General features: G+C 67.0%; 2 protein-coding genes across 2 annotated transcripts; one reads left to right on the forward strand and one right to left on the reverse strand.

Moving 5' to 3' along the window:
* Positions 1–266: 266 nt before the first annotated feature.
* ARC (activity regulated cytoskeleton associated protein) lies at positions 267–3619 on the reverse strand. Its single transcript, XM_027078012.1, has 3 exons — positions 1654–3619; positions 1254–1396; positions 267–1027 (listed from the first exon to the last, which is right to left on the reverse strand). Exon 1 carries the CDS (start codon positions 3432–3434, stop codon positions 2244–2246), a length of 1191 nt encoding a protein of 396 aa, XP_026933813.1. The 5' UTR covers positions 3435–3619; the 3' UTR covers positions 267–1027; positions 1254–1396; positions 1654–2243.
* A 4022-nt stretch (positions 3620–7641) lies between these two features.
* On the forward strand, positions 7642–13605 carry LOC113604986 (basic salivary proline-rich protein 3-like). The gene is made up of 3 exons (XM_027078011.1): positions 7642–8716; positions 9925–10064; positions 10474–13605. The coding sequence occupies exon 3, from the start codon at positions 12301–12303 to the stop codon at positions 13576–13578; it is 1278 nt and encodes a 425-aa protein (XP_026933812.1). The 5' UTR covers positions 7642–8716; positions 9925–10064; positions 10474–12300; the 3' UTR covers positions 13579–13605.
* Positions 13606–14134: the final 529 nt, after the last annotated feature.

A 14134-nucleotide genomic window follows, 5' to 3' on the forward strand; every position in this document is an offset into this window, starting at 1 on the left:
GAGTGCCCAGCACCCCCGCCACGCCCACCCCGGCGGGCAGTGGGTGGGAGAGTGTACAGAGGGTTCGGGGGCCTGTCCTCTGTTCAGCGTGAACAGCGGCCCTTCCCAGTCACGCCCACCGCTGGCTGTCTCAGGTCCCCAGAGGCCCTTCAGTCTGTACTCACTGGGCTCTAGGAGCTGGCCACCCCGAGCTGCTTCCCTCTGCAGCCCCCCTCCAGCCAGCCCCGGCCGGCAGAGAAACAGCAGCACACGCACGCCAAGAAGTTTCAGTGTTTTATTAACAAAATCTTACAAAAAGAGTCTGTCTTCGTGGAAGGTGGCAAGGGTGCACACAGCCTGGCCTGACATTCAGGGCTTCATCCGCTGGGGGGACGGGGAGGTGGCCACACCCTCTTGACCCTGGGGCCTCCCTGCTGCCTGCACCAGCCTCAAGTACGGGTTATGGCTTATGTGCAAAGATAAAATCCGGGGGAGCTGGCAGAGTTACCTGTAAGTGTCATTCCCCCGAAGCTGGGACCCCCCAGTGGACAGGCAGAAAGGGGAACCCCCAACCAGGCCTGCTCAGGCCACAGACACGAGCGGCCGGCCAGCACCAGGGTGTGGGTGCCCTGGGGGAGGTGGGGGTCCAGGCCTGGGCAACGGCAGGGCCTGGTAGAGAGCCCACATGAGCCTCAGGACCCGCCGGGTCTCCTGGGGCTGGGCTTGGGGCCGCCGGGCAGGGGCAGCGGCTCTGGTCTCAGCCCCAGGCCTCGTGGCAAGCTCTGGCAGGAGAGGATGGCCGCGCAGTGGGCAGCGGTTCCTGGGCTGGAACGAGGCCGGAGCCGGGGTGGCGGCCCTGGGGGCGGGTGGGCGGGCGGGCAGCCAGCGGGGCGGGCATACGGCAGGCCCCGGCCCTCACGCTGGCGCGTCTTCACCACCAGCCTCTCGCTGGCCTCAGACTTCTCCTCTCGTGCAGGCAGCTTGCAGGGGGAGAGGAGAGGAGGCACTGCCAGGCACAGCAGCAAAGGCTCCGCAGGAGCCTTGAGACCTGAAAGGAAGGAAGACGGATGGTCAGGGACTCAGGAACAGGCCAAGGCTGGGAGGGGCTGCACAGGAGGGGCGTGCGGCGGACGTCACAGGGCTGCTCTCCCAGGGCTGCTTCTCAGCTCACCCAGAGGACTGCGTGGGGTGGGGGCGGCCTAGGACCTGGGGGCTGGGGAGGAGCTTGAGGGCCCCGTGTGAGGACAGCCGAGGGACGGGGTCTCCTGCATTACCTGTTGTCACTCTCCTGGCTCTGAGGGCCGGCTGCTGCCTCAGCCGGGTTTGAGGACTCAGGCCCTGTGGGACCTTCCGCCTGCCACGGGTGAGTCATCGAGCGGGGCTCGGTCCCTCCCCAGGCTGGCATGAATCAGTGGTGCTGAGGCGGGAGAGAAAACACGGTCGGTGTGAGAGCTGGCTCGGCAAACTCCCCAGCCCTGCTCCCACCCCAGCTCCCTCTCCCGCTCCCCCGGGTCTCTGCTCCTTCCTCGCCTCCCCACCATGTCACCGCCACCCCATCCGGTAACTTGCGGATGACCCTGAGCCTCGTGGGCTCACCTGGAAAGTGGGCTTGGCCCGGGACCCTCCCGGCTCTACGGTGCCCCCTGGTGGTGGTACCATGGGGCAGGGGCTCACCTGAGGGGCCAGGAGGCACCAGGACGCCAGGTCTGCTGCTGCCACTGCTGCTGCTGCCTTTATTGGCTTCGGCTCTCTTCCAAGGGGAGGGAGCCACACTGCCCGAGGCTGGCCAGCTGCCCTGGGCCATGGCAGGGGTGCCAGTCGGCTACGAGGCGACTGCCAGGAGAGGTGGCTTCCCAGAAGCCCAGAGCTTCTGCCCCGGGGTGTCCCTTGAGCTTGGTGCCTGCGGGCCCGTGCCGTCTGGATGCTGGGTTTCTGAGTGCCCAGAGGGCCGGGACTTTGAACAGGACGAGGAAGCTGTCCTGGCCTGAGAGTATGGAGGGTGGGGCCGCTGGCCCAGGCCGGCCCATGCTGGGGAAGACAGACGGAGGGAGGGCGAGGGGCAGGGCCCCGCAGGGAAGGGAAGCCCCTCTGCTGTTTGGGGGATGCTGCCCACATCTGAATCACACGTGTCTGTTAGGGTCAGGTTAGGAGGCTGAGGTGGGTGTCCAGCTGCATGAGGACAAGGGCTCCCCCTGCAGGGATCAGCCCACTCAGAAGTCCCGGTGGGCAAAGGCCACAGCGGGCAGGCGGGGGGCCGGCGCCCTCTATTCGGGCTGGGTCCGGTCACTGGCTACAGACTCGCTGGTGAGGGCCGGCGTGAGGGCCTCGCTCTCCTCCTCGGTGGGCAGGTGGGGGCTGGCGGGCTCGGCCACCTGCTCCAGGCCGTCCTCCACCTCCATGCCCTTCTGGATGAGCTGCTCCAGGGTCTTGGGCAGCGGGGGCCGCAGGAAGCGCTTGAGCTTGGGCTGCAGGGTGCCCACCACGTACTGGATGATCTCCTCCTCGTCGGCATCCACGTACAGCGTCTGGTACAGGTCCCGCTTGCGCCACAGGAACTGGTCCAGCGGCTCTCCCTGCTTCTGCGGCAGGTCCAGCTCACGCTGCACGGCCTCTCGCGACAGCGCGCCCTCGCTGTACTGCAGGAACTCCTTCTTGAATTCCACCCAGTTCTTCACTGAGCCCTGCTTGTACTCCCACCACTTCTTGGCCGGCCCATTCATGTGGTTCTGGATCTGCGACAGCCAGTACTCCTCGGAGCCGCCCACCTGGCGCAGGTACTCCTCCAGGTGGCTGAGGAACTCCCGCGGGTCCTCGAAGATCTGCGTGTCCACGCCAGGGCTTGGCTGCCCGTCCTCTCCCAGCCCCCAGGGTGGGTACTGCTGGGCCTCCACCGCCTCTTGTCCGGGCAGCTCACCTGTGGCCGGTGGTGGGGTGATGGCATAGGGGCTGACCGTGTAGTCGTAGGTGTCAGCCTCGTGGCCGTAGCTCTCGGGACCCCCGACACCTACGGAGGTGGTGTGGCGGGAGGGGTTGCTGCCAACCGGGTACTTGCCGCCCATGGACTCCAGGCGGTCGGCCCACCTCTCCAGCCGGTAGAAGACCTCCCGCCACACGTGCATCTCCCGCTTGACCCAGCGCTCCAGGTTGGCGATGGTCTCCTGGCAGCGACACAGGCAGGCCTTGATGGACTTCCTCCAGCGCTGTGAGTCGCCCGTGGGCACGTACCCGTCCAGGTTGCTCTCCAACTTGCCCACCGAGCGGTGCAGCCCCTTCAGCTCCCGCTCCACCTGCTTGGACACCTCGGTCAGCAGGTGCCGGTGGGTCCTCCGCACGTGCTCCAGCATCTCCGCCCGGCACTTCCCGATCTGCAGGATCACGTTGGGCTTGGCCACCGGCCCGCCGCGGGGCGCGGGGTAGGCGTGGAGGCCGCCGGTCGTCCTTTGGTCCAGCTCCATCTGTTCGCAGGTGGCGGCGGTGCTCGGACAGGCGGGGTGGGGCAGAGGCTGCAAAGTCCTCTTGGGGCCGACGGAGAGCTGCTGGGCGCCGGCTACGCGGAGCTGCGCGTGGCGGAGGGTCCCGCGGAGCGGCGGCTGGCCCCGGCTGCTCTCGGCGGCCGCGGACCCGGAGGACCCGGCACCCGAGCTCTGCGCTCAGCCTCGGCCGCCGGCTCTTTATGCCGCCAGCGCGGGCCGTGGGCGGCCCCGTCACCGAGCCACGGCTCCCATTGGCCCGGGCGCAGGCTCCCCGCCCGCGCCCCCAGCCTGCCGGCCCGCCTCCCCGCGCCCACGCGCGCTCCCGGCGGAGGGAGGACCCACCCCCTGCACACGCCGGCGGCGGCGGCGGCGGCGGCGGCGGCGGCGGCGGCGGCGGCGGCGTGACTAATGCGCTCGCTCGCACCGCTCCTTCCCTGACCCATTCAGCCCGTGGGACCCAGAGACCGTACTGGGAACAGGCCGGCGACGCCCCCCCGCCAGCCAGCGCCGGGCAGGGAGGCCCGGTGAGCGCCCTGCCGCCCCCGGCCGGAGGTAAGGAGGAAGCCCCTCCCCCGGGCCTCAGGGTCAGCTTCCTCCTGTGTCTGCTGTGTCCTGACTGGGGCGGGGGGCGGGGGCGCTGGACTGCTCTCCGGGGCCGCCGGCCGCAGACCTGATCCTGTACAGTCCGGGTCTGCAGGATGTTCAGCCACAGGTGAGACGTGGCAACGACCCCATATTGAGACCCTCTTTCGCTTGGGCTGAAGACCTCCAGGAGTTTTCCAGTGCACACACGCTCCCGGGTGTCAGGTGTGAGGTCCCGGACGTGGCCTTGAGCTTCCGTCTATCCCCGCCCCGGGCGCCCTTGCGTCCAGGCCCTGGGCTGGTCCTGCGCCCGGGTAAGGAACAGGCACCCAGGCCTTGGCTCTCCCAGGGCCCCTGGACTTGGTGTGGGTGTGTGTCGCCTAGGTGGCAGTAGCTGGACAGGACTGCCCCATGCCCCCTCTCCCAGGTCTTTGCTGAGGCCCAAGACTTCTCCACTTAGCGCCTCCCAGGAAACCTGGCAGCTGCTCTCGGGGCGTGGGGGGGTGGCGTGTGGAGGAGACGGAGGGGCCCTCCACCCACCGCAGGGTGTAGGCCCTGAACCCCAGGCCACAGCCCAACCGGTCAGAAGCTCCAAGACCTCTGCAGGGGGGAGAGGGTGCTGGTGGCCTGATGCAGTCAGGAGAGGTAGAGAAGCAAAACACCATAAAAGGAATGGGGCTCCGGAAGCTGAGACTCCTGCAGGAGGGAGGCCCCCTTCTGCCTCCCTGGCAACAGTGGTGGGGAGGGGCCCTCCCCCTGTGTCCCCGTCATGATGGGTGTGGGTCCAGGTCCTCTGCTGCTCCATGCGCACAGGTAGCACATACCATGTGCCACACACAACCAAGGCCAGTCAAGACCCCCTAGCCCTGCTGCCGGTCTTCCGCTCTCACACGCACACTGCACACTCATCCCCCCTCCCCCACAGAGATACTCATAGCTCCCCACCCACCCATCCTCCCCCCGTCCAGTCATCCCCGTCCACGCCCAGCCCCTCACACCAGGCCCGCCGGCCCCCGGGTCTCGTTAGCACACTCAAGGGCACGCGGGTACCCCCGCTCTGGAGTCCCCATTCCCTGCCCCCCTTGGAGGCCCCTTCCCTGCCACCCCCTGCCGCCCCCCAGAGGCAATCTGCCACTCCTTTCCCTCTCTGAGCTTCCACCCTTGGTGGGGGAATGTCTCTGGCAGAAACTCCCCCAAAATCGCTCTCCTGGCATTTCTAATTAAAGGCAAGTGGGTGAGCAGAGAGGGGAGGGTGGAGGGGCAGCACAGAGCAGGGAGGGGGAGTCGGGCCAGAAGCTGCGAGAACAGGAACCCCCGAGCGTGCGAGCCTGTGTGTAAGATGCCTGTGCCGCGGCGAGCGGGCTGGTCACCGCGGGGCCTGAGTGGAGCCGCGAGCCCGCGACCGTGTCTGGGTGAGCCCAGGCCTGCGTCCGAGGGCCCTGCTCTGGAAAGGCACGCGATGAGCCAGCTGGGCAGGGACCTCGCTCGCACACCTGCGTTGTGTGTGCGCGCGCGCGTGCCCACGCATGCGGTGGGAGTGCCAGAACCATCACTCGAGTGACCAGGAGCCACCCCTCCACTTCCTCCCACGGTTGACAAAGGCCATGTGGCCCCTGGGGGCCGGCACCCAGACCCAGGAGCCCTGACCAGCTGGGCGGCCCAGGCAGGAGACTGGAAGGGGAGGCATCCCCTTTGTGGGGAGGGCAGGCAGGAGAGGGGATCTTAGGGCAGCCCAGCAGGCAGGGCTGGTCTTGACCCAGACCCTTGGTGGGCCGTCTGCGTGGCCAGCCCAGCCTGACGTGTGGCGGGGGGGCACGGCCCAGAGGCTGCATTCGCGAGGCCGCCGTGACAGGTGACAGGCCACAGCCACTGATCCGGGAACACCTAGTTGCTACCAGCTTTCGCGCCAGAAGCCCTCAGCACACCCCACACTGCAGCCTCAGGCTCCACTCTTCCGCCTGCGCGAAGGGGCCTGGCCAGCTCCCATGCCTGAGGTGGGGGCTGCCCCCGCCCTGCTCCTCCGTGCCCCCCTCCCACAGGCAGCCTCACCCAGAGCAGGACGACTCAGGGCCACAGGCCGAGCGCGGCAGGTGGAGCGGGGAGCCAGGCCTGGGCCTGGAGGCGGGGGGCCTGGGCTTCCCCAGCTCTCAGAACCAGGCTGGTCTGCTGCTCCTCAGGCCTGCCAGCTCCCGAGGTCTTGCCTGCCTTAGAAGATGGGGGCTTTGCGGGGGAGGGTGGGCAGGCAGGGTGACCACAGGAGGGTCTGCCCAGCGCTGGGAGCCACGCAGCCCCCATTCCAGCCCCTCTGGGGCTCTGCCCCTCTGCCCCTAGGGCCCCGGGCTCCCAGACCCCAGGTGATGCTCTCCTGATGCTAAGATGCTTATTTCGACGGGGGTCTCCCCGCAAGTCCACAGCCTCAGGAAACCCACCCCAAACAGAGCCCTGGGTGTCTCCACTTTCCCCGGACAGCCCCCGCCCTCCCAGCAGCTGCTGCCTTCCCAGGGCTGCTCTGTGACCAAGTCCTCCCCAACGGGGCTCACACACCGGCCTCTGCAGACCCCTCAGTGCCAGTCCCTGGGCCCCCAGAGGTGCTGGAGGTACCCCTCAGCAGGGCAGAACAGGCCGTGCAACCCGAGCTCCCTCCCCGGCCCTCCTGGGGGCCGGAGCTGGCCTGCCCTCGAGCAGGGCCCCGGCCACAGTCCTGCGACTCCCAGCCTCACGTGAGCACCCAGCACTCCCAGGAGCACCTTGGGGCGGAGCTCCCGCACCTCCCGCACTCACGCTCTCCCGGCCATCTGCCCAGGAGCCACTGTGGCAGCTGCTCGCGGAGGAGAAGCTGGGCCAGGGCAGCTGTCCGCCGCTCAGTCTGACCTGACCCTTACTGCCTGGCTTTGGCCTGGGGTCCAAGTACCCACCCTCCACATGTACCCACTGCCCGTCCTGCGCCCAGGGGGACCGTCCTGGGTCACGTGGCCTCATCCCATCTCCTCGTGCCCGCCGGGAGCCTGCCAGTGGGCTGTCCGGGCCCGGGCGTCCCGGTGCTGCAGGATCCGCCCACCTTGGCCGCAGCTGCTTCTGGCCGCTCGCCTGCCCCGTCTCCCCGCAGCGGGCCGCTCCTTCCTTCGGCCCAAAGCCAGGCCTCCCGCGGTGCTGCTTCCCTCTCGCTGGCTGCGACTCTGGCACCAGGGCCCGTGTCTGCACCTCACAGCTGAGTCGCCGGAGCCTGGAACAGAGCACACATTTGGGATGAGCCGTGGAACGGACAAAGTTATGGGCCCTTCTCCCTCCCTTTCTGATTGGGAAGCATTTGGCCGTTGCCCACCTGAGCCTCAACTTTCCACCTGTAAAATGGGGTGACAGTGCCAGGGCCTGGCGTCCAGCGAGGCCGAGTGCTGGCCCTCTTGCCTCACCCGCTCCCCGCCCGAGGACTTCCCCCACCTCGTCCTGCCGACAGCCTCCCGTCAGAGTGTCACCTCTGGGATCTGGGAGGTGGGACGTGGTCAGGACCCCCTCCCTGTGGCCCCTCGGGAGGGGCTGCAGTGCTACTTCCTTGCTCTGCCCCCCGAGGCAGCACTGGGGCCAGGGACATCTGTGCAGGCCCCGGTGATGAGGGGCGAGCAGAGGTGCTGGGGGAGCAACTGGCAGAAGGGGTCTGAGCCTAGGCAGCTGGGAGGATGCCAGGCCCCCTGTGGGCCTTCCCCGCCATGGCCAGCGTCCAGCCACCACCCTCCTCTGAGACCACCTGCAGCGGGGCCAGACCGCGGGGAGGGAGAGACAAGGACGGCCGAGGGCTCGGACACAGGGTTTAGAGCTGAGATCGGGAAAGAGAGCGTCCAGGTGGGAAATGGAGGGGCAGCGAGAGGGAGAGACGCCAGGGCTGGCGGGCTCCTGTCTCGGGAGATGTTCTCCCTCATCTCACAGAGGTTCTGCGAGGTGGGGGCCCTCCCCAAGCCCTGAGCCGGCAGGTGACACAGCTGGGGTCCCTCTGCCACACCTGCCCAAGAGGTCTGCTGCAGCAGAGCAGGCCCTGAGAGACCCCGGGAGGCCAGGGCAGAGCGGGGAGGGGTCTCGGGAGACCCGGCAGGGCAGGGCAGGGCACTCGCTGACCTGAGATGGGAGCTGCCCAGGGAGGGGGCAGGGCCCGCCTCGGGGCCATGGGAAGCAGCAGGCGCTGGGCCACGGGGAGGCTGCAGGGACAGTTTTTCCCATCCTTGCCCCTCCTCCCGGACTTCCTCCTCTCTCCCGGTTTGGCAGGGTGCGTGCTGCGTCCTGTCCCCGGAACAGGCAGCCTGTTCATTCCGGGCCTCCACACTCCAGACTGTCTTCCCTCCTCCCTCCTGCCTTAGCGCCTCCCGGTCCGGTCTTCAAGGAAAGTTTTGTATTTTTCCGATGATCCTGGCACGGCGGTGCCCGACCCAGCTGCTCCTTGCATCCTCCAGGCCAGGGGGCCGAGCCGCGGGGCCATAGGCACAGGTGTGGGAAGCCCATCCTCAAAGGACCTTCATTCCTCACCACCCCCAGCCATGGTAGAAGGGAAACCAAGGCCCCGAGAGGGTCTGGGGCTGGTCTGAGCCCCTCAGCCGGGAAGCCAAAGCCAGGAAAGGCTGGTGCAAGGATGTGGGGATGGGCCCGCCAGCTCCCGGAGGCGTCGTGAGCACGGTTCACCTCCTGCGTGACTGCGGGTGAGTCCCCTCTGCCCCACCCCTCCCTGGCCTCAGTTTTCTGGCCCGTAGAGTGGGTACAGCCACCGCTCTGCCCTGCTTAGCTGTGAGGTGAATCAGCCAATCAGACAGCAGTTCCGGAACCCGACTTGGCAGGCGCTGAGCAAGGTGAGGTAGCAGGGAAGTGCAGGTCGCCCCATGCAATAGGGCCATCACCGTGACCCCACACAGTCCCTGGAGGACGCTGGGCTGTGTGTGGCCCTCAGCGTGCTGCCTGCTGGGCCACCACCCTTGGCACTGCGGGCACCAGCAGGCCGTGCCTCTGCTCAGAGGCTCAGGCTTTTCAAGGAGCAGCTGCAGCTTCCAGGGTGCCTGCTGGGGCATCAGCGAGGTGAGACGAGGGGAGGAGGCCATGTGGCTCTGCCGGCGGGGGCTCGGGGTGGAGCCAGGAGGCAGGTGTGAGAGGCAGGAACACGGGACAGGGGACACAGGACACAGGACACAGGACGCAGGACAGGGGACACAGGACACAGGACACAGGACGCAGGACAGGGGACACGGGACACAGGACACAGGACACAGGCCGAGGACACCTCGGTGCGTGCCGCTCTCGGGCGGTCGCCCACACGGCATCTGGAGCTAAACGTCCCCTCGGCAGGGGCCCTGCCAGGTCTGCATGTCCACAGAGCCGGGACGGGAGTCAGGCACCTGCCCTTCCCCCCACCGCCCCCACTTCTCCCCAAGGCATTTGCTGTGTCACCTCCTGCAAATCACTTAACCCCTCTGTTCCCGCCATCCTCATCACACAACGGGGGTGGATGGCGGTGGTGGGTGGTGAGGAGGGAAGGGCGGGCCTCTGAGTGCACCATTCCCGCCACAGGAATGCCCCGGCCAGCCTGCTGCCCACTGCCCCTTGTTTAGCTCACAAAGGCCTGCCCAGTTTTGAAACCTAAGCATAGAAGCTCAGCACGGCTTACGTGGGATCTACCTCTGAGCCAGGGTCACCACCTCCAGGAAGGCTTCCCAGCCTCCCAATGTGGTGTTAACCCCGTCTTCTGTGAGCCTTGTCCTCCCTCTTACGTGCCCCCCTTGGAGCCCCTGAGCACGGCGTCTTCCTGCGTGTGCCAGTTTATGAGTGTGTTGTGAGTGTGAGAGTTTGAGAGCGCGTGTGTGTGTGTCAGAGTGTGTGTGCTCGGGTTCCTCCTGATCTCCTGCTCGCTGACTGCCAGGTCCTGAGCTTGCTCTGGGCACATGGAGTAGACAGACCCCTGCTTCCTACCCTGAAGAGTCTCCGTCCGGCCAGAGGTGCCCCATACCCCAAGTGTGCCAGCAGCCCAGAGGGGCCCTGCCAGGCAGGGACAGCCTGAGGGTGAGCGGGGCGACGCGGGTGCAGGGGAGGCCGATGGGGTGGCTTGAGGGCTCTTTAAAGGGTCAGGGATGAGGGGAGAGCCACGGCCCCAGTGTCCGCCGGTGGCCCGGCCGCGTGAGGGCTCGGCAGCTCGCCTGGGGGGCTGGAGCTGGGCGGCCGCCCCCTCCTCTCCACCCCACTGGGCTCCAGCCAGGCTGCATGCAGCCGCCACCGCCTCCCTGGACGCCCAGGCGGGCCCAGGTCGTGCAGCAGGAACCCCAAGGGTTGCTGGCCCCTCAGCCAGGATGAGTGGTTCTCTGCCAGCTGGCTCGGCTGGACGCCCCCGGAGCTGGGTGTTGAGGATGCCCGTGCCAGGGAGGGGGTGGTGGCTGCTGTCCTTCTGTTCTCTGTGTTTCCATTTCCATCTCAGAGCGAGCACAGTGCGCCAGCCTCCACCGCTCACTTCCGGAGCCATAAAAGGAGAGAGGCTGAGAATAGCTCGTGTGACGGCGCGAGGAGCTTCCCCACGCAGGTGCAGGCAGCAGGCTGCGGCAGCGAAGACGAGCTCTGTCCCAGCTCCTCCCTGGCCCGTGGTCCCTCCTCCATGCCCTCTGCTGCCTCTCCCTCCCCGCCCTGGGGGCTGGGGCCTGAGCCCCCAGCCCTTCGAGCTGCCTGCCCCACCTGGCCGTCTCGTCCACAGGCCACCTGGTCCAGCTGAGGGCTCCCTCCTGGGCTCCTGATCCCACAGCCGCCAACCCGGGTGCCCTGCCCAGCTGCAGGCTCCTGGGCGACCCCAGGCTGGCATCTTCCCCCACTCCCCCCGCCCCCCCCCGAAGGTGGGCACCTCCCTGTCTGCTGTCGGCCTCTCAGATGCCAGGCATGGGCCACGATGATCTTTGGCCCTCAGGGGCCCAGGGTCTGCCGGGCCTCAGCCTCCTGGCCCCAGGTCTCAGCTCGACATATCCCCGGGCTGCCCCACAGGGTGCCTCGATGGGCATCTGTCCCTGGGGCACTGTCCGCTCCCTCCGGCTCTGTGCTCTGCCGTTGCTGCCGCGTAGTTCTTACTAACTGAACGAAGGGCCTGTGCTTCTGTTCTGCCACGGACCCCGCCAGTTATGCAGCCGGTCCCACCTGCCAGGGTCACCTTCTTGGTTCTGGGGTCTCTCTGGAAAGAGGATCGACACAGAAGGCGTGCGGGAGAAGGGGCCCCACTGTGTGCCGAGCATTTCCCTGTGCCTTGGAACAGGCTGGGCAAACCATCTTTGTCAGCCACTTTACAGATGAGGAAGTTGAGGTGCAGAGAGGGTGGGAAATGTGCTTGGGGAACCAGCTGGTGAGCAAATGACCGAGACTCCTGGCCCTGAGGCCGATCCTGTCTGACTGTCCGCTGCCATCGGCCACTGTCAAAGTCCAGGGTCGGGCTACTCCGGACACCCTCTGAGCCTCAGTTTCTTCAGCTGATGGGGGAGGGTCGCCCCTCGGAGGTTCAGGGTGGGGGGCGGGTCAGCAGGACCCCTGACCCGCATGCCTTGTTCCCAACCCATGTCCCCTCTTCTGCATCCTTGGTCCTAAGATCCGTGTCCAGGCAGCTGCCTGACCAGGGGGTGGCAGCAACCTCTGGAAGCGCTCCCTAGGGTGGGGGGGCCGCCATACCGGGTGGCTGGGGGAGCCCAGGGAGGGTGATGACGTCTCAGACATTCGCCTGCCCTACCACGTGCTGGCACTGTGCCTCTTCCTGGTTTGGGGGTGCCTGTCTGATCCCCACAAGCCAGTGCAGACCCCGGAGGCCCGCACAGACCACTAGGCTCCTTCCCCCATCCCGGCACGGCACAGCGCCCGCCTCCTCCTGTCCCCGCCTCCCTCCCCTGGCTGAGCTCCAGCCGGCTGTTAAGACTGTGACGTCCCAGGAGTCAGGAATCGCCTGAGATGGCCGAGGAGCTGGGTGCACAGCCCAGACTGCCATGGGTGTCCCCGCCCGCACCCCACTTCATGGATTCTTCTAAACACACCCTCACTCCTCCCTGGCCACGCAGACTGGGCGTCAGGCCCCCAGGCGGGGGCGGGGGCGGGGCATCACGTCAGGGGACGGGCCCCTAAGAGAAGGCCCGGCAGCAGGGCTGGGGGGCTGCAGGCTTAGGCCGGGTTGGGCCTCAGAGCGAGGAAGAGTAGAGCCAGCCGTCCTGGGGGTCGGCGCTGCCCACCAGCTCTGGAAGCAGGCTCGCCCCGCCCCGTGCTGGCGCCGGCCCATGACTGCCCTATGGACAGGTGTCCTCCCTGGAGGTGCCGCCCTTGGCCCTCAGCTGGAGGTGAGGAGCCTCTGGGACCCCTCAGGTTTCGGGCGGAGGCAGGGGTGGGCTCCAGGGCCCTCCGCGCCACGGCCCACTCGCCCAGACCCACGGCCGCCCCTGCCCTCTGCTCCCCTCCTGCCTGGGTCCCAGCCTGGTGCTCTCGCACCACCCCTCCCTCGTTCTCTCCCTCTGTCTGGTCTCTGAATCCAGGCCTGGTGCCCACTGGCCCGGCCCCTCAGCCCTCCTGCAGACGGTGGTCTTTGTCGGCCCTGTCCTTGTCCACCCAGAAGGAGGCCAGGCCCTCCGAGTGTGCACTGCCTCTAGGGCTGCGGGGCAAACCACAGGGCAGAGAGGAGAGCTGGCGGGGAGGCCCGGATGCGGCCTCTGGGGGCAGAGGTCTGAGCCCCAGCCCGGAGGTCGGGGTGAGGTTTCAGGGCCCTGCGCTGAGAAACGGGGGCCTTTCCACAGACCCCCGGCCCAGCCCCCAGCAGGCGTCCGCAGGCCCGCAGGTCCACTCCGGTAACGGCCCCAAACACCCCTCCTCCTGGAGAGGGTGGGGGACACCGAGACCGACTGGGGGCTGCTCCGCGCTCTCCGCCCTGACGGCACCGCCCATCCCAGAACCAGGCTGTCCCCAGGGCCCTGTGTACCCCCAACAGGTGGGGCTTGGGGGCTTGGCTCCCTCACACCAGGTTGGGGCAGAGACTGGGGAGCCTCGGGGAGGAGTTGAGACACCCCTAGACACTGGCCTCTCCCCTCCCCTGCAGAGTCAGGACTCCCACACGCTGCCCTCCCTCCCAGGCCCTCCTCCCAGCCCAGCTCGGCCCCAGGACCTATCCGAGCCGGCCCGTCACCCAGCAACTTACCGCCTACCACCCACTTCCATGGGCAGGGGCAGCTTGGGGAGCCGTCCATCTCCTGCTACCCCAGCCCCTGCCGGGGGCAGCCAAGTGGAAATGGGCCCTCCATTTACAGCCTCAGCACCGCACGAGGAAGCCACGTTCGCCGAACTGGGCAGGCGCCGCATTTTTCTAAATAAACGTAAAATGCCACGTCAGGAGCCCACAGGACCTAGGCGTCTCCCCTGGCAAGATGAGAGTGAGCCTGGGGAGGCGGGAGGTGGTATCCTGGAGGGCCGTCCCAGGCAGGCCTGCAGGCTCACGTGCCCCCTGTGTTCCCCCACGCCACCCTCAGCAAGAGGCACTCAAGTGACGCCCATGGCCCACAGTCCAGGCTCTGAATTCTGAGTGTCCCACTTGCAAGTTGTGTAATCGTTGTCACACCACTTCCTCCATGGCCACCGCCACCCCCTCCACCACCATCATCACCACCATCATCACCACCGTCATCACCATCATCATCACCATCACCATCATCATCACCATCACCATCATCATGCCCACTGTCACACCGTCATCACCACCATCATCATCATCACCACTGTCATCACCGTCATCACCACCATCATCACCACTGTCATCACCACCATGACCAACATCATCACCCTCATCATCACCATCATCATAACCATCATCATCACCACCATCATCACCCTCATCATCACCACTGTCATCACCGTCATCACCACCATCATCACCACTGTCATCATCATCACCACCGTCATCACCACCATGACCAACATCATCACCCTCATCATCACCATCATCATAACCATCATCATCACCACCCTCATCACCACTGTCATCATCATCACACCATCATCACCATCACCACCATCACCACCACCATCACCACGATGACCCTCATCATCACCACTGTCATCATCATTTCCACCATCACCAC

The sequence above is a fragment of the Aethalodelphis obliquidens genome, unplaced genomic scaffold (genome assembly GCF_003676395.1).
Source record: "Aethalodelphis obliquidens isolate GAN/ISIS:26980383/991018 unplaced genomic scaffold, ASM367639v1 scaffold41, whole genome shotgun sequence".
Classification (NCBI taxonomy): domain Eukaryota; kingdom Metazoa; phylum Chordata; class Mammalia; order Artiodactyla; family Delphinidae; genus Aethalodelphis; species Aethalodelphis obliquidens.